Raw genomic sequence first — 25,289 nt, forward strand, 5'->3', positions numbered from 1 at the left:
CGTATCCCCTGGTAACAGTTTCATAAAGCTGCTCTTCACCTGACCTGGAGTAAACTAACTGTCCGTATCCCCTGGTAACAGTTTCATAAAGCTGCTCTTCACCTGACGTGGAGTAAACTAACTGTCCGTATCCCCTGGTAACAGTTTCATAAAGCTGCTCTTCACCTGACGTGGAGTAAACTAACTGTCCGTATCCCCTGGTAACAGTTACATAAAGCTGCTCTTCACCTGACGTGGAGTAAACTAACTGTCCGTATCCCCTGGTAACAGTTTCATAAAGCTGCTCTTCACCTGACGTGGAGTAAACTAACTGTCCGTATCCCCTGGTAACAGTTACATAAAGCTGCTCTTCACCTGACGTGGAGTAAACTAACTGTCCGTATCCCCTGGTAACAGTTTCATAAAGCTGCTCTTCACCTGACCTGGAGTAAACTAACTGTCCGTATCCCCTGGTAACAGTTTCATAAAGCTGCTCTTCACCTGACGTGGAGTAAACTAACTGTCCGTATCCCCTGGTAACAGTTTCATAAAGCTGCTCTTCACCTGACGTGGAGTAAACTAACTGTCCGTATCCCCTGGTTTCATAAAGCTGCTCTTCACCTGACGTGGAGTAAACTAACTGTCCGTATCCCCTGGTAACGGTTTCATAAAGCTGCTCTTCACCTGACGTGGAGTAAACTAACTGTCCGTATCCCCTGGTAACAGTTTCATAAAGCTGCTCTTCACCTGACCTGGAGTAAACTAACTGTCCGTATCCCCTGGTAACAGTTTCATAAAGCTGCTCTTCACCTGACGTGGAGTAAACTAACTGTCCGTATCCCCTGGTAACAGTTTCATAAAGCTGCTCTTCACCTGACCTGGAGTAAACTAACTGTCCGTATCCCCTGGTAACAGTTTCATAAAGCTGCTCTTCACCTGACCTGGAGTAAACTAACTGTCCGTATCCCCTGGTAACAGTTTCATAAAGCTGCTCTTCACCTGACCTGGAGTAAACTAACTGTCCGTATCCCCTGGTAACAGTTTCATAAAGCTGCTCTTCACCTGACGTGGAGTAAACTAACTGTCCGTATCCCCTGGTAACAGTTTCATAAAGCTGCTCATCACCTGACGTGGACTAAATGATGTGTAAACTGGGAAGACGACTTCTGTATTTGGACTCCAGGTTCCCGGAGTAAGAAACAACTGACCTGTTTGTGCTTCATAACAAGACCCCGTCTTCCTGCTCTTCACTGTGTTGCTCTTCCAGGAAGGCCTTTCTCTATTGACCAAACGGTCCATCCGTCTTCCTGCTCTTCACTTTGTTGCTCTTCCAGGAAGGCCTTTCTCTATTGACCAAACGGTCCATCCGTCTTCCTGCTCTTCACCGTGTTGCTCTTCCAGGAAGGCCTTTCTCTATTGACCAAACGGTCCATCCGTCTTCCTGCTCTTCACCGTGTTGCTCTTCCAGGAAGGCCTTTCTCTATTGACCAAACGGTCCATCCGTCTTCCTGCTCTTCACCGTGTTGCTCTTCCAGGAAGGCCTTTCTCTATTGACCAAACGGTCCATCCGTCTTCCTGCTCTTCACCGTGTTGCTCTTCCAGGAAGGCCTTTCTCTATTGACCAAACGGTCCATCCGTCTTCCTGCTCTTCACCGTGTTGCTCTTCCAGGAAGGCCTTTCTCTATTGACCAAACGGTCCATCCGTCTTCCTGCTCTTCACCGTGTTGCTCTTCCAGGAAGGCCTTTCTCTATTGACCAAACGGTCCATCCGTCTTCCTGCTCTTCACTGTGTTGCTCTTCCAGGAAGGCCTTTCTCTATTGACCAAACGGTCCATCCGTCTTCCTGCTCTTCACTGTGTTGCTCTTCCAGGAAGGCCTTTCTCTATTGACCAAACGGTCCATCCGTCTTCCTGCTCTTCACTGTGTTGCTCTTCCAGGAAGGCCTTTCTCTATTGACCAAACGGTCCATCCGTCTTCCTGCTCTTCACTGTGTTGCTCTTCCAGGAAGGCCTTTCTCCATTGACCAAACGGTCCATCCGTCTTCCTGCTCTTCACTTTGTGTTGCTCTTCCAGGAAGGCCTTTCTCTATTGACCAAACGGTCCGTCCGTCTTCCTGCTCTTTACTGTGTTGCTCTTCCAGGAAGGCCTTTCTCTATTGACCAAACGGTCCATCCGTCTTCCTGCTCTTCACTTTGTGTTGCTCTTCCAGGAAGGCCTTTCTCTATTGACCAAACGGTCCATCCGTCTTCCTGCTCTTCACTGTGTTGCTCTTCCAGGAAGGCCTTTCTCTATTGACCAAACGGTCCATCCGTCTTCCTGCTCTTCACTTTGTGTTGCTCTTCCAGGAAGGCCTTTCTCTATTGACCAACCGGTCCATCCGTCTTCCTGCTCTTCACTTTGTGTTGCTCTTCCAGGAAGGCCTTTCTATATTGACCAAACGGTCCATCCGTCTTCCTGCTCTTCACTGTGTTGCTCTTCCAGGAAGGCCTTTCTCTATTGACCAAACAGTCTATCCGTCTTCCTGCTCTTCACTTTGTGTTGCTCTTCCAGGAAGGCCTTTCTCTATTGACCAAACGGTCCGTCCGTCTTCCTGCTCTTCACTGTGTTGCTCTTCCAGGAAGGCCTTTCTCTATTGACCAAACGGTCCATCCGTCTTCCTGCTCTTCACTTTGTGTTGCTCTTCCAGGAAGGCCTTTCTCTATTGACCAAACGGTCCATCCGTCTTCCTGCTCTTCACCGTGTTGCTCTTCCAGGAAGTCCTTTCTCTATTGACCAAACGGTCCATCCGTCTTCCTGCTCTTCACTTTGTGTTGCTCTTCCAGGAAAGCCTTTCTCTATTGACCAAACGGTCCATCCGTCTTCCTGCTCTTCACTGTGTTGCTCTTCCAGGAAGGCCTTTCTCTATTGACCAAACGGTCCATCCGTCTTCCTGCTCTTCACTGTGTTGCTCTTCCAGGAAGGCCTTTCTCTATTGACCAAACGGTCTATCCGTCTTCCTGCTCTTCACTTTGTGTTGCTCTTCCAGGAAGGCCTTTCTCTATTGACCAAACGGTCCGTCCGTCTTCCTGCTCTTCACTGTGTTGCTCTTCCAGGAAGGCCTTTCTCTATTGACCAAACGGTCCATCCGTCTTCCTGCTCTTCACTTTGTGTTGCTCTTCCAGGAAGGCCTTTCTCTATTGACCAAACGGTCCGTCCGTCTTCCTGCTCTTCACTGTGTTGCTCTTCCAGGAAGGCCTTTCTCTATTGACCAAACGGTCCATCCGTCTTCCTGCTCTTCACTTTGTGTTGCTCTTCCAGGAAGGCCTTTCTCTATTGACCAAACGGTCCATCCGTCTTCCTGCTCTTCACTTTGTGTTGCTCTTCCAGGAAGGCCTTTCTCTATTGACCAACCGGTCCATCCGTCTTCCTGCTCTTCACTGTGTTGCTCTTCCAGGAAGGCCTTTCTCTATTGAGCAAACGGTCCATCCGTCTTCCTGCTCTTCACTTTGTGTTGCTCTTCCAGGAAGTCCTTTCTCTATTGACCAAACGGTCCATCCGTCTTCCTGCTCTTCACTTTGTGTTGCTCTTCCAGGAAAGCCTTTCTCTATTGACCAAACGGTCCATCCGTCTTCCTGCTCTTCACTGTGTTGCTCTTCCAGGAAGGCCTTTCTCTATTGACCAAACGGTCCGTCCGTCTTCCGTTGGCCTCAGTGCTTCTCATTGGGAATCAGTTCAACTGTAGTCGTCTCTCTGTCTCTGCAAGCAGCCAACGCACTCAAGCTTTCCTAACAAAAACCACTGACTCTTCACGCTTCATAACGTTCCTGACTGCTGTCATGTCGTTATATATGGTGTAATAATAATTATTTATTGTGTGTGTGTGTGTGTGTGTGTAATATACTGTACATTATAGCTAATCCATGATTAATCATCATCATTACTGTTGTCTCTAGTCTCTCTCAGCTCATTTAGGGAACGTGTAATGGCTTTGGCTGGTCTGTTACCAGGGGATACGGACAGTTTGTCTCTCTCAGCTCAGCTCATTTAGGGAAATGTGTAATTGCTTTGGCTTTACACACGAGAGGCTTTCTGTAATAACATACACCATGCATTCCAAATGACACCCTGTTGCCTTTGTACACAGCTTTCGACCAGGGCCCAGAAGGACTATTTTGGGAATAGTCTGTAATTTGGGACAAAGACACAGTGACTAACCTGCTGTGAATAACGAGGCTGTTTTCTCCTCGATATTGACTTTATAACATTGTCAGTTTAGTCCTATGAATGAATGACACACTGAAGTCAGCCGATACATTATGAGAAACGGTCAGCCTTATGTTGATGAAGAAGGACGTTCAAAATGATTTGGTAAAAAACATCAGTCAGTCCCAGATAAACATCTGGATGCTTATGAACCACTAACAATTCAAGTGGCCTTTTGAAAAAGACACAAAAAAAAGAAAGTGGAAATATTCATCTTAAAGATTTACACAGAGCTTTGACTAAAATATCCTGAACAAAGCTGAGAGACAGTAATCAAATGGGAGTGTTGTAAATACTAAAACCATTAGCTTCCTTCTAACAGTCAGTAGAGAAGAGAAACCATTAGCTTTCTCTACTGACTGTTAAGGAAGGAAGCTAATGGTTTTCAGTCTCTACTGACTGTTAGAAGGAAGCTAATGGTTTTCAGTCTCTACTGACTGTTAGAAGGAAGCTAATGGTTTTCAGTCTCTACTGACTGTTAGAAGGAAGCTAATGGTTTTCCGTCTCTACTGACTGTTAGAAGGAAGCTAATGGTTTTCCGTCTCTACTGACTGTTAGAAGGAAGCTAATGGTTTTCAGTCTCTACTGACTGTTAGAAGGAAGCTAATGGTTTTCAGTCTCTACTGACTGTTAGAAGGAAGCTAATGGTTTTCAGTCTCTACTGACTGTTAGAAGGAAGCTAATGGTTTTCAGTCTCCACTGACTGTTAGAAGAAAGCTAATGGTTTCTCTTCTCTACTGACTGTTAGAAGGAAGCTAATGGTTTTCCGTCTCTACTGACTGTTAGAAGGAAGCTAATGGTTTCCCGTCTCTACTGACTGTTAGAAGGAAGCTAATGGTTTTCCGTCTCTACTGACTGTTAGAAGGAAGCTAATGGTTTTCCGTCTCTACTGACTGTTAGAAGGAAGCTAATGGTTTCCCGTCTCTACTGACTGTTAGAAGGAAGCTAATGGTTTTCAGTCTCTACTGACTGTTAGAAGGAAGCTAATGGTTTTCAGTCTCTACTGACTGTTAGAAGGAAGCTAATGGTTTTCCCTCTCTACTGACTGTTAGAAGGAAGCTAATGGTTTTCCGTTTCTACTGACTGTTAGAAGGAAGCTAATGGTTTTCGGTCTCTACTGACTGTTAGAAGGAAGCTAATGGTTTTCCGTCTCTACTGACTGTTAGAAGGAAGCTAATGGTTTTCCGTCTCTACTGACTGTTAGAAGGAAGCTAATGGTTTTCAGTCTCTACTGACTGTTAGAAGGAAGCTATTGGTTTTCGGTCTCTACTGACTGTTAGAAGGAAGCTAATGGTTTTCCTTCTCTACTGACTGTTAGAAGGAAGCTAATGGTTTTCCGTATCTACTGACTGTTAGAAGGAAGCTAATGTTTTTCCGTATCTACTGACTGTTAGAAGGAAACTAATGTTTCTCTTCTCTACTGAGTGTTAGAAGGAAGCTAATGGTTTTCCCTTCTCTACCGACTGTTAGAAGGAAGCTAATGGTTTTCCGTCTCCACTGACTGTTAGGAGGAAGCTAATGGTTTTCCCTCTCTACTGACTGTTAGAAGGAAGCTAATGGTTTCTCTTCTCTACTGAGTGTTAGAAGGAAGCTAATGGTTTTCCCTTCTCTACTGACTGTTAGAAGAAAGCTAATGGTTTCTCTTCTCTACTGACTGTTAGAAGGAAGCTAATGGTTTTCCGTCTCTACTGACTGTTAGAAGGAAGCTAATGGTTTTCCCTCTCTACTGACTGTTAGAAGGAAGCTAATGGTTTTCCGTCTCTACTGACTGTTAGAAGGAAGCTAATGGTTTTCCGTCTCTACTGACTGTTAGAAGGAAGCTAATGGTTTTCAGTCTCTACTGACTGTTAGAAGGAAGCTATTGGTTTTCGGTCTCTACTGACTGTTAGAAGGAAGCTAATGTTTTTCCGTATCTACTGACTGTTAGAAGGAAACTAATGTTTCTCTTCTCTACTGAGTGTTAGAAGGAAGCTAATGGTTTTCCCTTCTCTACTGACTGTTAGAAGGAAGCTAATGGTTTTCCGTCTCTACTGACTGTTAGAAGGAAGCTAATGGTTTTCCCTTCTCTACTGACTGTTAGAAGGAAGCTAATGGTTTCTCTTCTCTACTGACTGTTAGAAGGAAGCTAATGGTCTCTCTTCTCTACTGACTGTTAGAAGGAAGCTAATGGTTTTCCTTCTCTACTGAGTGTTAGAGGGAAGCTAATGGTTTTCCGTCTCCACTGACTGTTAGAAGGAAGCTAATGGTTTTCAGTCTCTACTGACTGTTAGAAGGAAGCTAATGGTTTTCCGTCTCTACTGACTGTTAGAAGGAAGCTAATGGTTTCCGTCTCTACTGACTGTTAGAAGGAAGCTAATGGTTTTCCGTCTCTACTGACTGTTAGAAGGAAGCTAATGGTTTTCCGTCTCTACTGACTGTTAGAAGGAAGCTAATGGTTTCCCGTCTCCACAGTCAGTAGAGAAGGGAAAGGCTGAATGTGAACCTTACCTTTTCTCCAAAATGGAGTCCTGGCTGGTAGTTCCGTTGACAACCTTCTCTCCGACTTCAATTTACGTCTCTCAGGTACAATCCATTTGGCAAACAGTATCCACTAAATCCTCAGAGCCCAGTTACTCCACGTTTGTTCACCCATCCAGGTAGTTGTTTCGGTAGATTTAGGCCCTTTGGTGTTGACAATAATATTCCCAGAATTGTGTATCCAAAATAATGTATATGTCACAGGTGTCTCTCCTGTGTACTTTGTTCTCTGGTCTGAAAGGTGAAAAGCATTGACGTACCCTGCGCAGGCGTTCTGCCTGTGTGCCAGGTGTCCTTGGCCCTGGACCATAAAGCAGCTATTCATTACAAGGTGACACAGAGGGGCAGTACACTAAAAGCAGTCTTATCTCTGGCTTAGACACACTGCAAATAGAACACTGTCCATACAGATATACAGTACAGTACTGTCCACACAGACATACAGTACAGTCCATACAGATATACAGTACTGTCCATACAGATATACAGTACAGTACTGTCCACACAGACATACAGTACAGTACAGTACTGTCCACACAGATATCCAGTACAGTCCATACAGATATACAGTACTGTCCACACAGATATCCAGTACAGTCCATACAGATATACAGTACTGTCCACACAGATATACAGTACTGTCCATACAGATATACAGTACAGTCCATACAGATATCCAGTACAGTACTGTCCTTTCAGATATCCAGTACAGTACTGTCCACACAGACATACAGTACAGTACTGTCCACACAGATATCCAGTACTGTCCATACAGATATCCAGTACAGTCCATACAGATATACAGTACTGTCCACACAGATATCCAGTACTGTCCACACAGATACAGTACAGTACTGTCCTTTCAGATATCCAGTACTGTACTGTTCACACATATATCCAGTACAGTACTGTCCACACATATATCCAGTACTGTACTGTTCACACATATATCCAGTACTGTACTGTTCACACATATATCCAGTACTGTACTGTTCACACATATATCCAGTACTGTACTGTTCACACATATATCCAGTACTGTACTGTTCACACATATATCCAGTACTGTACTGTTCACACATATATCCAGTACTGTACTGTTCACACATATATCCAGTACTGTACTGTTCACACATATATCCAGTACTGTACTGTTCACACATATATCCAGTACTGTACTGTTCACACATATATCCAGTACTGTACTGTTCACACATATATCCAGTACTGTACTGTTCACACATATATCCAGTACTGTACTGTTCACACATATATCCAGTACAGTACTGTTCACACAGATATCCAGTACAGTACTGTCCACACAGACATACAGTACAGTCCATACAGATATACAGTACAGTGTCATTACAGATACACAGTACACTGTCTATCCATGACCCAGAATGCATTAAAGGTCCTCTCTACCTGGAAAGGTGTGCCATTTGATGTGTTTCTTTTGATATCAGGTATTTTGATATTCCAAAATGGCAGATGTGCTATTTTGTGTATCTATAAGGATTTTCTCTTTATCTTTCTACATGAGTAGATAAGAGCTTATAATTGTTATAATATAGTTGAGACAACATAAATCTTGCCATTACTTTGATGTTGCAATATACTACAAATGTAGGATCTTAATTTTGATCAATTTTTTGTTCCTGAGAATTTTCTTGCAAAGTTGTAGTGTATTTGCATTTGAAAATGCTTCTAAAGTGTGTAATTTCCACTTTGAAATGTCAAGACTTGATTTGCCCTAACTGAGAATGTATCAACCCCTACAAAAATGTCCATTAAATATAATCCATATAATAATTCACTTTTCCTGATGCTGCAGGATAATTTTCCAGCTGTAACAAACTGGCTCAAATTAAGATCCTACATCTGTACAGCAAGTGTTCCACAGGAGAAGTAGGAGCTCCGGCTGATCTGCCAAATCAAAGTGCATTTGTCACGTGCTCCGAATACAACGTAGACCTTACAGTGAAATGCTTACTTACAAGCCCTTAACCAACAGTGCAATTTTTAAGTAAAAAAAAAGGTATTAGGTGAACAATAGGTAAGTAAAGAAATAAAAACAACAGTAGAGAGGCTACGTACGGTCGCGGGGCTACGTACGGTCGAGAGTTTTTGATTTGTTAAAAAAGTTTGAAATATCCAATAAATGTCGTTCCACTTCATGATTGTGTCCCACTTGTTGTTGATTCTTCACAAAACAATACAGTTTTATATCTTTATGTTTGAAGCCTGAAATGTGGCAAAAGGTCGCAAAGTTCAAGGGGGCCGAATACTTTCGCAAGGCACTGTAAACTCAGCAAAAAAAGAAACATCCCTTTTTCAGGACTGTCTTTGTAAAAATCCAAATAACTTCACAGATCTTTATTGTAAAGGATTTTTACACTGTTTCCCATGCTTGTTCAGCGTAGCCTAGTGGTTAGAGTGTTGGACTAGTAACCGGTAGGTTGCAAGATCAAATCCCCGAGCTGACAAGGTACAAATCTGTCGTTCTGCTCCTGAACAGGCAGTTAACCCACTGTTCCTAGGCCGTCATTGAAAATAAGAATTTGTTCTTAACTGACTTGCCTAGTTAAATAAAGGTAAAATAAATAAAAACTATAAACAATTAATGAACATGCACCTGTGGAACGGTAGGCAATTAAGGTCACAGCTTTGAAAACTTAGGACATTAAATTTTAACCTCTCCCCCCAATTTTGTTCAGGGACACATTATTACATTTCTATTAGTCACATGTCTGTGGAACTTATTCAGTTTATGTCTCAGTTGAATCTTATGTTCATACAAATATTTACACATTTCTACTGACTCTGAAAAACACCAAAAGATGCGCAGGGTCCCTGCTCATCTGCGTGAACATGCCTTAGGCATGCTGCAAGGAGACATGAGGACTGCGGATAAATTGCAATGTCCATACTGTGAGTCGCCTAAGACTGCGCTACAGGGAGACAGGACGGACAGCTGATCGTCCTCGAAGTGGCAGACCACGTGTAACAACACCTGCACAGGATCGGTACGTCCGATTGCGGGAAAGGTACAGGATTGCAACAACACTGCCCGGGTTACACCAGGAACGCACAATCCCTCCATCACTGCTCAGGCTCTCTGCAATAGGCTGAGAGAGGCTGGACTGCAGGCTTGTAGGCCTGTTTTCAGGCAGGTCATCGAAGGAATGAGCGTTACACCGAGGCCTGTACTCTGGAAGCTGATCGATTTGGAGGTGAAGGGTCCATCATGGTCTGGGGCGGTGTGTCACAGCATCATCGGACTGAGCTTGTTGTCATTGCAGGCAATCTCAACGCTGTGCGTTACAGGGAAGACATCCTCCTCCCTCATATGGTAACCTTCCTGCAGGCTCATCCTGACATGACAATGCCACCAGCCATTCTGCTCTGTGCGTGATTTCCTGCAAGACAGGAATGTCAGTGTTCTGCCATGGCCAGCGAAGAGCCCATACGCCGCAAAAATGTCCAGGAACTTGCAGGTGCCTTGGTGGAAGAGTGGGGTAACATCTCATAACAAGAACTGGCAAATCTGGTGCAGTCCACGAGGAGGAGATGCACTGCAGTACTTAAAGCAGCTGGTGGCCAAACCAGATACTTACTGTTACTATTTTAACTTCACCCTCACCCCCCCCCCTCCCTTTGTTCAGGGACACTTTATTACATTTGTTAGTCACATGTCTGTGGAACTTGTTCAGTTTATGTCTCAGTTGTTGAATCTTGTTATGTTCATACAAATATTTACACATGCTAAGTTTGCTGAAAGTAAACACAGTTGACATGACAATGTCACCAGCCAGAGGACGTTTCTTTTGCTGAGTTGCTGATAAATAGAGAGTAGCAGCAGCGTAAAAGTGGGGTTGGTGGGTGGGCACAATGCAAATAGTCCGGGTCGGCATTTGATTACATGTTCAGGAGTCTTATGGCTTGGGGGTAAAAGCTGTTGAGAAACCTTTTTGCCAAGAGACTTGGCACTCTGGTACCGCTTGCCATGTGGTAGTAGAGGGAACAGTCTATGACTGGGGTGGCTGGGGACTTTGACCATTTTTAAGGCCTTCCTCTGACACCGCCTATTATATAGGTCCTGGATGGCAGGCAGCTAAGCCCCAGTGATGTACTGGGCCGTTCACACTACCCTCACTAGTGCCTTGCGGTCGGAGGCTGAGCAGTTGTCATACCAGGCAATTATGCAACCTGTCAGGATGCTCTTGATGTTGCAGCTGTAGAACCTTGAAGATCTGAGGACCCATACCAAATCTTTTTAGTTTCCTGAGGGGGAATAGGCTTTGTCGTGTCCTCTTCAAGGCTGTCTTGGTGTGTTTGGACCATTCTAGCTTGTTGGTGAAGGAACTTGAAGCTCTCAACCTGCTCCACTACAGCCCCGTCGATGAGAACGGACCAGGGGTTCCTATTCCCTAGACCAGTGGTTCCTATTCCCTAGACCAGTGGTTCCTATTCCCTAGACCAGTGGTTCCTATTCCCTAGACCAGTGGTTCCTATTCCCTAGACCAGTGGTTCCTATTCCCTAGACCAGTGGTACCTATTCCCTAGACCAGTGGTACCTATTCCCTAGACCAGTGGCTCCTATTCCCTAGACCAGTGGTTCCTATTCCCTAGACCAGTGGTTCCCATCCAGGGCTACTAGGATCCCTAGGGGGAACTTGGCCTATCCACAGGGGGTACATGAGAAGACTCATGATGAGACCATAGGGTTACTGCTAAAAAGCACACGAGTGGGTACTACAGGTGTACTCTGGGAAGAGCAAAATTCCATTGGGTAGTACAGTAATCGTAAAAGGTTGGGAACCACTGCCCTATAGAGTGCACTACTGTTGACCAGAGCCCTACATGATCATCCTGTCTGGGTTGCCCCCCCCCTGTCCGGGGGTGTCCTCGGATGGGGCCTGTCTCAGCCTCCAGTATTTATGCTGCAGTAGTTTGTGTCGGGGGGCTAGGGTCAGTTTGTTATCTCTGGAGTACTTCTCCTGTCCTTATTCGGTGTCCTGTGTGAATTTAAGTGTGCTCTCTCTAATTCTCTCTCTCTCAGAGGACCTGAGCTCTAGGACCATGCCTCAGGACTACCTGACATGATGACTCCTTGCTGTCCCCAGTCCACCTGGCTGTGCTGCTGCTCCAGTGTCAACTGTTCTGCCTTATTATTATTGGACCATGCTGGTCATTTATGAACATTTGAACATCTTGGCCATGTTCTGTTATAATCGCCACACAGCACAGCCAGAAGAGGACTGGCCACCCCACATAGCCTGGTTCCTCTCTAGGTTTCTTCCTCGGTTTTGGCCTTTCTAGGGAGTTTTTCATAGCCACCGTGCTTCTACACCTGCATTGCTTGCTGTTTGGGGTTTTAGGCTGGATTTCTGTACAGCACTTTGAGATATCAGCTGATGTACGAAGGGCTATATACATACATTTGGTTTGGTCTAAAGTAGTGCACTATATAGGGAATAGGTTACCGTTTGGGATGCACAACATGGGTATTGAACCAGGAAGTATTTTATATGCAGTATAATTGTGTTCAGTCCAAGATAATAAAGTTTATAGTGTTGAATCTATACTGCAGAGGAGGCTGGTGGGAGGAGATACAGGAGTGTTGAATCTATACTGATGAACTCTGTGATTGTGAAAGACGACAACGAATTGACATTTTTAAATGCAATAGAATTGCAAACATATTGAAACAGTAACATCGTCAAAACTACTGTATAAAAAGGACGTAATTTCACCGAGATTTACAATCCTGTGGAAAGCCCAGAGACGTGGCAGGAAGGAGAACCATTAACAGGAAGATAAGTTGCCCTACATTTATAAGACAACGCATGGGCAACGTGCAGAATGTACTGAACAACGTAGATATCCATTTTTATTATGCAATAGAATTGTGTCCTGACAATTTTACCCTTAAATGTGTCATCATATCTACACTGACTGAGAGTGTTTGGGACAACAGATTTCATGTTCACAAACAGACACACGTTGGTTCCAGAGGTATACCATTTTTTATTCAGTGTGTTCCAGAAAGGCACTAAAATAAATTGAGGAAAGCTTGGAGTTGGAATGTTGACAGAGGACATGGAGAGATGGAAGGATGGAAAACCAGGAAAGGGTATATAGATTGGAACGTTCACAGACCACACACACACCACACGTACACACACACACACCACACGTGACGACACAGCTACATAATTCTAACTAAAGGGTTGGCAAAGAACTAAAAAGCCAGAGAGAATGTTCATCATCATCATCATCGATGTGTTTTCTAAAACCTTCAAAACATTTGTCCAGATTCTTCTAAAGTCCCTTGTATTGGACAGAACCCAACAGAATCCTCCTCCTCATGTTCTGCTCCCAAATGGCACCTACACATACGGGGCGTCGAAGTGTCACGGGAGGGCACGGGACCTCCCGATCTAAAACGAAGTGTCACGGGAGGGCACGGGACCTCCCGATCTAAAACGAAGTGTCACGGGAGGGCACGGGACCTCCCGATCTAAAACGAAGTGTCACGGGAGGGCACGGGACCTCCCGATCTAAAACGAAGCGTCACTCCGCAATGCATTAGGCTAAAAACAAGTAGTAAAATGAATAAGAGGAAGACGCGACTCTGATGCACATGGGGAATTTGCTTTGTCTCTATGACGTTGAGAAGCTGAGCTTACGACCTTCTGAAGTCGAGGAGTCAAAAGAAATTGGACTTCGCTTGCGGAGTAATCTTATACAATGTGTCCGTCGCTATCAATTGATCAAATCACTTCCTGTAAAATAGAATATGTGTAATTAAATTGAAGGTTCATATAAATTATCGTAATAAAACATTTGGTAGCGGAAAACATTTGGGGAAATCAGGTCTAGACTATTTATTTCTATTGTTATTATCATCTTCATCATCATCATCATCATCATGGGGGCTCCTGAGTGGCGCAGCTGCATCTCAGTGCTAGAGGAGTCACTACAGACCATGGTTCGAAACCAGGCTGTATCACAACCAGACGTGATTGGGAGTCCCATAGGGTGGAGCACAACTGGCCCCGCGTCGTCAGGGTTAGGGGGTTTGGCCTTGGTAGGCCGTCACTGTAAATAAGAAGTAGTTCTTAACTGACTTGCCAAGTTAAATAAAAGGTTAAATAAAAAAACACAAAATAAACTAAATAAATTGCCTTCCTAAAATAAGTCATGAGACATTTTCCTAGGTCCCTCAAATGAAACAAAATGAAGCTGGTGCTGTATTTAACAAAGGCAATCTCAATAAAAAAAAATAATAAAACACGTTTGGGAACCCCTGCTGTGCATACTGCACCACTACAGTAGTTAACTATATAGGGCATAGGGTGCCATTTGTGACTCAGCCTTGTAGTGTGGACAGAAGAGCTCATTCAGCATTTCTTACACATAATAACGGAGTCAAGTTACATACAGCAGTGTGGTCGTCACCATAGTTACTGTCCTCTGGTTTTAAATACGGACTGGAGATAGATGGATAGAATAACCACAGATGGCTGGATGGACGGAGCGCCTCGATTTACACTTGTCCGGTGTCCCAAATGGCACCCTATTCCATATTTAGCGCACCACTTTTGACCAGTGCTCATAGGGGCCACAAGTCATGCACTACAGTGAACAGGGTGCCATTTGGGAAGCAGCCGTTGGGTTTAGAGCACTTCCTCTCTGTTCCAATATGCATTCTAGCAGACCAATCAGAATGACAAGCAATGATCATGTTCCAGACAGACTGACTGAACGACCAATCCCCTTACACCCTGAATAACTACTCACTGTTATTGGTAGACCAGTCAGTCTGAACTACCAATCCCCTTCCTGAATAACTACTCACTGTTATTGGTAGACCAGTCAGTCTGAACTACCAATCCCCTTACATCCTGAATAACTACTCACTGTTATTGGTAGACCAGTCAGTCTGAACTACCAATCCCCTTCCTGAATAACTACTCACTGTTACTGGTAGACCAGTCAGTCTGAACTACCAATCCCCTTCCTGAATAACTACTCACTGTTATTGGTAGACCAGTCAGTCTGAACTACCAATCCCCTTCCTGAATAACTACTCACTGTTATTGGTAGACCAGTCAGTCTGAACTACCAATCCCCTTCCTGAATAACTACTCACTGTTATTGGTAGACCAGTCAGTCTGAACTACCAATCCCCTTCCTGAATAACTACTCACTGTTATTGGTAGACCAGTCAGTCTGAACTACCAATCCCCTTCCTGAATAACTAGTCACTGTTATTGGTAGACCAGTCAGTCTGAACTACCAATCCCCTTCCTGAATAACTAGTCACTGTTATTGGTAGACCAGTCAGTCTGAACTACCAATCCCCTTCCTGAATAACTACTCACTGTTATTGGTAGACCAGTCAGTCTGAACTACCAATCCCCTTCCTGAATAACTACTCACTGTTATTGGTAGACCAGTCAGTCTGAACTACCAATCCCCTTCCTGAATAACTACTCACTGTTATTGGTAGACCAGTCAGTCTGAACTACCAATCCCCTTCCTGAATAACTACTCACTGTTATTGGTAGACCAGTCAGTCTGAACTACCAATCCCCTTCCTGAATAACTACTCACTGTTATTGGTAGACCAGTCAGACTGAACTACCAATCCCCTTCCTGAATAACTACTCACTGTTATTGGTAGACCAGTCAGTCTGAACTACCAATCCCCTTCCTGAATAACTACTCACTGTTATTGGTAGACCAGTCAGTCTGAACTACCAATCCCCTTACACCCTGAATAACTACTCACTGTTATTGGTTGACCAGTCAGTCTGAACTACCAATCCCCTTCCTGAATAACTACTCACTGTTATTGGTAGACCAGTCAGACTGAACTACCAATCCCCTTCCTGAATAACTACTCACTGTTATTGGTAGACCAGTCAGTCTGAACTACCAATCCCCTTACACCTTGAATAACTACTCACTGTTATTGGTAGACCAGTCAGTCTGAACTACCAATCCCCTTCCTGAATAACTAGTCACTGTTATTGGTAGACCAGTCAGTCTGAACTACCAATCCCCTTCCTGAATAACTAGTCACTGTTATTGGTAGACCAGTCAGTCTGAACTACCAATCCCCTTACACCCTGAATAACTACTCACTGTTATTGGTTGACCAGTCAGTCTGAACTACCAATCCCCTTCCTGAATAACTAGTCACTGTTATTGGTAGACCAGTCAGTCTGAACTACCAATCCCCTTACACCCTGAATAACTACTCACTGTTATTGGTAGACCAGTCAGTCTGAACTACCAATCCCCTTACACCTTGAATAACTACTCACTGTTATTGGTAGACCAGTCAGTCTGAACTACCAATCCCCTTACACCCTGAATAACTACTCACTGTTATTGGTAGACCAGTCAGTCTGAACTACCAATCCCCTTCCTGAATAACTACTCACTGTTATTGGTAGACCAGTCAGTCTGAACTACCAATCCCCTTCCTGAATAACTACTCACTGTTATTGGTAGACCAGTCAGACTGAACTACCAATCCCCTTCCTGAATAACTACTCACTGTTATTGGTAGACCAGTCAGTCTGAACTACCAATCCCCTTCCTGAATAACTACTCACTGTTATTGGTAGACCAGTCAGTCTGAACTACCAATCCCCTTCCTGAATAACTACTCACTGTTATTGGTAGACCAGTCAGTCTGAACTACCAATCCCCTTCCTGAATAACTACTCACTGTTATTGGTAGACCAGTCAGTCTGAACTACCAATCCCCTTCCTGAATAACTACTCACTGTTATTGGTAGACCAGGATGTAAGGGGCATGCATTTTAATTCATATACTTGTAGGTATTGAAGACAGAGGATGGGAGGACTCTCCTGAAATGACACGTGATTGGATGAGAGATTGGAAGGGGGTGGCGATGAGGAGCGTTGGGGGCGGTCCTTCTTCCTCCTGAGAGCCAGGAGGGTAGGATCAATGGAGAGCTATCCTGTCCATCACGGGAGTGCATCTGATGATAGGTTGAGATTCAGACACGCATCCCTCTGTTCTGTATCGTGATTGGTTGGTCACAGTTCCTCCTTGTAGTAGCCCAGCTTAGCAAAACTCATCTCTTTCCTCAACTGCATCACTTCCCAGAACATCTGTTCTGCTAGAGAACAGGAACGGAGATGGAGGGAGGAAAGGAGATGGAGGGAGGAAAGGAGATGGAGAACAGGAACGGAGATGGAGAACAGGAAAGGAGATGGAGGGAGGAAAGGAGATGGAGGGAGGAAAGGAGGATTGGACAGAAGAGAGCATAAACATTACAACACATTCTGACTAGACTGTAGGGACATTATAACACATTACAACACATTCTGACTAGACTGTAGGGACATAGTCAACATGACAACTGGAGACTCAAGACTGCCAGTACGGCTACTGTTGAAGATTGTGGGAATCCTATAAACGACCAAATGCTAGAACAGCCATTCTGTGGCGACGTTAAAAACATCATCGCTTGGCTCCGAACTCGTCTCCTCTATTGAAAAACAACGGCGTTCTTGTGCTCGTCGGTAACCTTGAGGAGACTTCTCTAAATGAGCTGTGTGACTGATGAGCCTCCACCCTCTACGGTAATGGACATAGAAATAGAATCAGAATGTTGAGGTGAATGGGGATTCCCCATTCTAGGTATTCCATTTCTATGCTAATAGGATTCCACCATGTCAGATAGCTGCTGAGTTAGCCCAATCTACAGCACCACTGGGTCCATAAGACACACTACTCTACATGACTTATTCATATGCATGTGGCCTTGTACTGTGGTTTCCTGATAGCACGTCCATCCATGTATTCCATCTAAAGCTTCACATTAGCTAGAACCACTAAAGACAAAGTGTATTCACATGTGACTGTATAGGCAAAAACAACATGGCTGCAGCGTTACAGGAAATGCACTGCGAGCTGATCTCACCGTCCTGCAGCTTGACCAGCCCTTGGTGGATGTAGCGGATGTAGGTGAAGAAGTTACAAACTGACGTGATCTGGAGAGAGAGAGAGATCAAGGTTAAATGTCTAGACTGGTGAAACAGATGGCGGACATGAATCCTTGTTCTTATGCAGGGAATTAGACGTTGATAAACAGAGTGCTGTAGATGTCGTAGGGGATTACAGGTTGATAAATGAGAGTGCTGTAGACGTCGTAGGGGACTACAGGTTTATAAATGAGAGTGCTGTAGATGTCGTAGGGGATTACAGGTTGATAAATGAGAGTGCTGTAGACGTCGTAGGGGACTACAGGTTGATAAATGAGAGTGCTGTAGACGTCGTATGGGTTTACAGGTTGATAAATGAGAGTGCTGTAGACGTCGTAGGGGACTACAGGTTGATAAATGAGAGTGCTGTAGACGTCGTAGGGGACTACAGGTTGATAAATGAGAGTGCTGTAGACGTCGTAGGGGACTACAGGTTGATAAATGAGAGTGCTGTAGACGTCGTAGGGGATTACAGGTTGATAAATGAGAGTGCTGTAGACGTCGTAGGGGACTACAGGTTGATAAATGAGAGTGCTGTAGACGTCGTAGGGGACTACAGGTTGATAAATGAGAGTGCTGTAGACAACTCACCCGATAACGACAGAAAGGAGACACGTAGTAATAGTTGCTGGAATCACCAAACTTGATTCTGTGCTTGCAGGTTTTGGTCTGGCCACTAAGGGCACACTTTCTGTGAGGAGAGACAAGAAACAGAGAGACAGTGATAAGAAAGACCATTCTGAAACCAAGTGGTAAGGAAGACCATTCTGAAACCAAGTGGTAAGGAAGACCATTCTGAAACCAAGTGGTAAGAAAGACCATTCTGAAACCAAGTGATAAGGAAGACCATTCTGAAACCAAGTGGTAAGAAAGACCATTCTGAAACCAAGTGATAAGGAAGACCATTCTGAAACCAAGTGGTAAGGAAGACCATTCTGAAACCAAGTGATAAGGAAGACCATTCTGAAACCAAGTGATAAGGAAGACCATTCTGAAACCAAGTGGTAAGGAAGACCATTCTGAAACCAAGTGATAAGGAAGACCATTCTGAAACCAAGTGGTAAGGAAGACCATTCTGAAACCAAGTGGTAAGGAAGACCATTCTGAAACCAAGTGATAAGGAAGACCATTCTGAAACCAAGTGATAAGGAAGACCATTCTGAAACCAAGTGGTAAGGAAGACCATTCTGAAACCAAGTGGTAAGGAAGAGGCCCAGTATTACCCTGAAAATGTCTAATCACCTAAAGCTCAACATCACAGCACATTGAGAGACCAGGCCTGGCCAGCCTAACTGGACTGATCATGTTTAAGGAATAGAAAGAGGGATGGAGGACACACACAGAGCGAGGGGGAGAGACACACAGAGCGAGGGGGAGAGAGACACAGAGCGAGGGGGAGAGAGACACAGAGCGAGGGGGAGAGAGACACAGAGCGAGGGGGAGAGACACACAGAGCGAGGGGGAGAGACACACAGAGCGAGGGGGAGAGACACACAGAGCGAGGGGGAGAGACACACAGAGCGAGGGGGAGAGACACACAGAGCGAGGGGGAGAGACACACAGAGCGAGGGGGAGACACACAGAGCGAGGGGGAGAGACACACAGAGCGAGGGGGAGAGACACACAGAGCGAGGGGGAGAGACACACAGAGCGAGGGGGAGAGACACACAGAGCGAGGGGGAGAGACACACAGAGCGAGGGGGAGAGACACACAGAGCGAGGGGGAGAGACACACAGAGCGAGGGGGAGAGACACACAGAGCGAGGGGGAGACACAGAGCGAGGGGAGAGACACACAGAGCGAGGGGGAGAGACACACAGAGCGGGGGGAGAGACACACAGAGCGAGGGGGAGAGACACACAGAGCGAGGGGAGAGACACACAGAGCGAGGGGGAGAGACACACAGAGCGAGGGGGAGAGACACACAGAGCGAGGGGAGAGACACACAGAGCGAGGGGGAGAGACACACAGAGCGAGGGGAGAGACACACAGAGCGAGGGGAGAGACACACAGAGCGAGGGGGAGAGACACACAGAGCGAGGGGGAGAGACACACAGAGCGAGGGGGAGAGACACACAGAGCGAGGGGGAGAGACACACAGAGCGAGGGGGAGACACACACAGAGCGAGGGAGAGACACACAGAGCGAGGGGAGAGACACACAGAGCGAGGGGGAGAGACACAGAGCGAGGGGGAGACACACAGAGCGAGGGGGAGACACATAGAGCGAGGGGGAGAGACACACAGAGCGAGGGGAGAGACACACAGAGCGAGGGGGAGAGACACACAGAGCGAGGGGGAGAGACACACAGAGCGAGGGTGAGACACACAGAGCGAGGGGGAGACACACAGAGCGAGGGGAGAGACACACAGAGCGAGGGGAGACACATAGAGCGAGGGGGAGACACATAGAGCGAGGAGGAGAGACACATAGAGCGAGGGGGAGAGACACACAGAGCGAGGGGGAGAGACACCCAAAGCGAGGGGGAGAGACACACAGAGCGAGGGGGAGAGACACACAGAGCGAGGGGGAGAGACACACAGAGCGAGGGGGAGAAGAAAAAAATGGTGAGAGCAGGGTGGAACCAGAATGAATGCGGTCTTTGGGTAAACACATTGTTTTCCCTTCACACAGACAGTGAACCACTGAGAACAAAAACATCATTTCCCCCAATTCTCTCTTCTTCCTCCCAACTTGAACAAATAATCTCCTTTAATCCACCGAATATTCTAACCAAGGTCAGAGACATTATCAGGAAGTCAATTGCCAGCGGTGGATTCTGATTGGTCACGGTTGGGTGAGGAAGGAGGATAGCCGTTTCAGTACATTGTAATCTCCCCCTAGGATTCTAGAGAGATGATTACTGATTCATATTGTAGACAGAGCAGAAGGAGAGCATATGAAACACAGACATGGAGATACACTATATATTCAAATGTATGTGGACACCCTTTCAAAAATCAGTGGATTCGGCTATTTCAACCTCAACCGTTGCTGACAGGTGTAGAAAACTGAGCACACCGCCATGCGATCTCCATAGACAAACATTAGCAGTAGAATGGCCTTACTGAAGAGCTCAGTGACTTTTTTAAATGTATTTTTATTTATTTAAATTTTACCCCTTTTTCTCCCCAATTTCGTGGTATCCAATTGTTTAGTAGCTACTATCTTGTCTCATCACTACAACTCCCGTACGGGTTCGGGAGAGACGAAGGTTGAAAGTCATGCGTCCTCCGATACACAACCCAACCAAGCCGCACTGCTTCTTAACACAGCGCCATCCAACCCGGAAACCAGCTGCGCCAATGTGTCGGAGGAAACACCGTGCACCTGGTAGCCTTTGTTAGTGCGCACTGCGCCCGGCCCGCCACAGGAGTCGCTGGTGTGCGATGAGACAAGGACATCCCTACCGGCCAAACCCTCCCTAACCCGGACGACGCTAGGCCAATTGTGCGTCGCCCCACGGACCTCCCGGTCGCGGCCGGTTACGACAGAGCCTGGGTGCGAACCCAGAGTCTCTGGTGGCACAGCTGGCGCTGCAGTACAGCGTCCTTAACCACTGCGTCACTGAGCTCAGTGACTTTTAACGTCACCGTCATAGGATGCCACCTTTTCAACAAGTCAGTTCGTTAAATTTCTGCCCTACTAGAGCTGCCCCGGTCAACTGTAAGTGCTGTTATTGTGAAGTGGAAACGTCTAGGAGAAAAACAGTGGTAGGACACACAAGCTCACAGAAAGGGACCATCGAGAGCTGAAGTGGGTAGAGTGTATAAAAAGGGACCATCGAGAGCTGAAGTGGGTAGCGTGTATAAAAAGGGACCATCGAGAGCTGAAGTGGGTAGAGTGTATAAAAAGGGACCATCGAGAGCTGAAGTGGGTAGAGTGTATAAAAAGGGACCATCGAGAGCTGAAGTGGGTTGAGTGTATAAAAAATAAATTTAAGTCTGTCCTCGGTTGCATCACTCTCTACCGAGTTCCAAACTGCTGCTGGAAGCAACATCAGCACAAAACTATTGGTCAGGAGATTCATGAAATGGGTTTCCATGGCAGAGCAACAGCACACGAGCCCAGAATGAGCAATGCCAAGCGACGGCTGCAGTGGCGTAAAGCTCAACGCCATTGGACTCTGGAGCAGCGGAAACGTGTTCTCTGGAGGGATGAGTCCCGCTTCACCATCTGGCAGTCCGACGGACCAATCTGGGTTTTGAGAATGCCAGGAGAACGCTACCTGCCCCAATGCACAGTGACCTTTCCTGTTTCAGCATGACAACACCCCGTGCACAAAGCCAGGTTCATACACAAGTGGTTTGTCGAGATCAGTGTGGAAGAACTTGACTGGCCTGACCTAAACCCCATCAAACACTTTTGGGATGAATTGGAACGCCGACGGCGAGCCAGACCTAATCACCCAACATCAGTGCCCGACCTCACTAATGCTCTTGTTGGCTAAATGGAAGAAAGTCCCCGCAGCAATGTTCCAACATCTAGTGGAAACTCTTCCCAGAAGAGTGGAGGCTGTTATAGCAGCAATGGAGGGGACCAACTCCATATTAATGCCCATGATTTTGGAATGAGATGTTTGACTAGCAGGTGTTCACATACTTTTGGCCATGTAGTGTAAGTGGAGGAGCATGTTGTTAGAATGTGAGGCATATTAAACAGAAGGAACATGGAGAACAGAGGAGGAACATGTTAGAATGTGAGGCATATTAAACAGAAGGAACATGGAGAACAGTGGAGGAACATGTTAGAATGTGAGGCATATTAAACAGAGGGAACATGGAGAACAGTGGAGGAACATGTTAGAATGTGAGGCATATTAAACAGAGGGAACACGGAGAACATGGAGAACAGAGGAGGAACATGTTAGAATGTGAGGCATATTAAACAGAGGGAACATGGAGAACAGTGGAGGAACATGTTAGAATGTGAGGCATATTAAACAGAGGGAACATGGAGAACAGTGGAGGAACATGTTAGAATGTGAGGCATATTAAACAGAGGGAACACGGAGAACATGGAGAACAGTGGAGGAGCATGTTAGAATGTGAGGCATATTAAACAGAAGGAACATGGAGAACAGTGGAGGACATGTTAGAATGTGACTGAGGTACATACAGAGAACAGCAGTGAACAAAACGAAGACAAAACGGTAGGATGAATGAATGATATAGACAACTGTAGATGGTTACTGATAATTCCTCTCAACTTTGCAGAGAATTGTACATCTTTCATCTGTCTATCTATAGTAGTAGTAGTAGTAGTAGTAGTAACAGCCTACTCCAAACACTGCACCCTGAATTTTTGTAAACAATGAGCAGTGGTAGTCAGTGTGTTAGCGGGGGTAGTCGTTAGCTGGGCTAGTCGTTAGCCGTTAGCCGGGTTAGCTGGGCTAGTCGTTAGCAGGGTTAGCTGTTAGCCGGGTTAGCTGGGGTAGCCGTTAGCAGGGTTAGCCGTTAGCCGGGTTAGCAGGGTTAGCCGGGTTAGCAGGGTTAGCCGGGTTAGCTGGGGTAGCGGTCAGCGTGTCAGCTGGGGTAGCGGTCAGCGTGTTAGCTGGGGTAGCGGTCAGCGTGTTAGCTGGGGTAGCGGTCAGCGTGTTAGCTGGGGTAGTCGTCAGCTGGGGTAGTCGTCAGCGTGTTAGCTGGGGTAGTCGTCAGCGTGTTAGCTGGGGTAGTGGTCAGCGTGTCAGCTGGGGTAGCGGTCAGCGTGTCAGCTGGGGTAGTCGTCAGCGTGTTAGCTGGGGTAGTGGTCAGCGTGTCAGCTGGGGTAGCGGTCAGCGTGTCAGCTGGGGTAGCGGTCAGCGTGTCAGCTGGGGTAGCGGTCAGCGTGTCAGCTGGGGTAGCGGTCAGCGTGTCAGCTGGGGTAGCGGTCAGCGTGTCAGCTGGGGTAGCGGTCAGCGTGTCAGCTGGGGTAGCGGTCAGCGTGTCAGCTGGGGTAGCGGTCAGCGTGTTAGCTGGGGTAGCGGTCAGCGTGTTAGCTGGGGTAGCGGTCAGCGTGTTAGCTGGGGTAGCGGTCAGCGTGTTAGCTGGGGTAGTCGTCAGCTGGGGTAGTCGTCAGCGTGTTAGCTGGGGTAGTCGTCAGCGTGTTAGCTGGGGTAGTGGTCAGCGTGTCAGCTGGGGTAGCGGTCAGCGTGTCAGCTGGGGTAGCGGTCAGCGTGTCAGCTGGGGTAGCGGTCAGCGTGTCAGCTGGGGTAGCGGTCAGCGTGTTAGCTGGGGTAGCGGTCAGCGTGTTAGCTGGGGTAGTCGTCAGCGTGTTGGCTGGGGTAGTCGTCAGCGTGTTAGCTGGGGTAGTCGTCAGCGTGTTAGCTGGGGTAGTCGTCAGCTGGGGTAGTCGTCAGCGTGTTAGCTGGGGTAGTCGTCAGCGTGTTAGCTGGGGTAGTGGTCAGCGTGTCAGCTGGGGTAGCGGTCAGCGTGTCAGCTGGGGTAGCGGTCAGCGTGTCAGCTGGGGTAGCGGTCAGCGTGTCAGCTGGGGTAGCGGTCAGCGTGTCAGCTGGGGTAGCGGTCAGCGTGTCAGCTGGGGTAGCGGTCAGCGTGTCAGCTGGGGTAGCGGTCAGCGTGTTAGCTGGGGTAGCGGTCAGCGTGTTAGCTGGGGTAGCGGTCAGCGTGTTAGCTGGGGTAGTCGTCAGCTGGGGTAGTCGTCAGCGTGTTAGCTGGGGTAGTCGTCAGCGTGTTAGCTGGGGTAGTGGTCAGCGTGTCAGCTGGGGTAGCGGTCAGCGTGTCAGCTGGGGTAGTCGTCAGCGTGTTAGCTGGGGTAGTGGTCAGCGTGTCAGCTGGGGTAGCGGTCAGCGTGTTAGCTGGGGTAGTCGTCAGCGTGTTAGCTGGGGTAGTGGTCAGCGTGTCAGCTGGGGTAGCGGTCAGCGTGTCAGCTGGGGTAGTCGTCAGCGTGTTAGCTGGGGTAGTGGTCAGCGTGTCAGCTGGGGTAGCGGTCAGCGTGTCAGCTGGGGTAGCGGTCAGCGTGTCAGCTGGGGTAGCGGTCAGCGTGTCAGCTGGGGTAGCGGTCAGCGTGTCAGCTGGGGTAGTCGTCAGCGTGTTAGCTGGGGTAGTGGTCAGCGTGTTAGCTGGGGTAGTGGTCAGCGTGTCAGCTGGGGTAGCGGTCAGCGTGTCAGCTGGGGTAGTCGTCAGCGTGTTAGCTGGGGTAGCGGTCAGCGTGTTAGCTGGGGTAGCGGTCAGCGTGTTAGCTGGGGTAGCGGTCAGCGTGTCAGCTGGGGTAGCGGTCAGCGTGTCAGCTGGGGTAGCGGTCAGCGTCTCAGCTGGGGTAGCGGTCAGCGTGTCAGCTGGGGTAGTCGTCAGCGTGTTAGCTGGGGTAGCGGTCAGCGTGTTAGCTGGGGTAGCGGTCAGCGTGTTAGCTGGGGTAGCGGTCAGCGTGTCAGCTGGGGTAGCGGTCAGCGTGTCAGCTGGGGTAGCGGTCAGCGTGTCAGCTGGGGTAGCGGTCAGCTGGGGTAGTCGTCAGCGTGTCAGCTGGGGTAGTCGTCAGCGTGTCAGCTGGGGTAGTCGTCAGCGTGTCAGCTGGGGTAGTCG

General features: G+C 47.1%; 2 protein-coding genes across 4 annotated transcripts in view; both read right to left on the minus strand.

Annotated features, from left to right (window-relative positions):
• Positions 1 to 7,005, minus strand: part of LOC135530084 (myelin regulatory factor-like protein) — a 40,619-nt gene extending 33,614 nt beyond the window's left edge. The window contains exon 1 of the mRNA XM_064958471.1: positions 6,709 to 7,005. The gene's annotated coding sequence lies outside the window, so the exon portion shown is untranslated. The remainder of the gene's footprint in view (positions 1 to 6,708) is intronic.
• Positions 7,006 to 12,740: 5,735 nt separating this feature from the next.
• Positions 12,741 to 25,289, minus strand: part of LOC135530085 (rab-3A-interacting protein-like) — a 77,101-nt gene continuing 64,552 nt past the window's right edge. For all 3 annotated transcript variants that reach the window (XM_064958473.1, XM_064958474.1, XM_064958472.1), the window contains 3 exons: positions 18,364 to 18,463; positions 17,712 to 17,781; positions 12,741 to 16,904 (listed from right to left, as the gene is read on the minus strand). In XM_064958473.1, coding sequence (XP_064814545.1) covers positions 16,822 to 16,904; positions 17,712 to 17,781; positions 18,364 to 18,463 — 253 coding nt within the window. In that variant the 3' untranslated portion in view covers positions 12,741 to 16,821. The remainder of the gene's footprint in view (positions 16,905 to 17,711; positions 17,782 to 18,363; positions 18,464 to 25,289) is intronic.

This window comes from Oncorhynchus masou, unplaced genomic scaffold (assembly GCF_036934945.1).
Source record: "Oncorhynchus masou masou isolate Uvic2021 unplaced genomic scaffold, UVic_Omas_1.1 unplaced_scaffold_1251, whole genome shotgun sequence".
Classification (NCBI taxonomy): domain Eukaryota; kingdom Metazoa; phylum Chordata; class Actinopteri; order Salmoniformes; family Salmonidae; genus Oncorhynchus; species Oncorhynchus masou.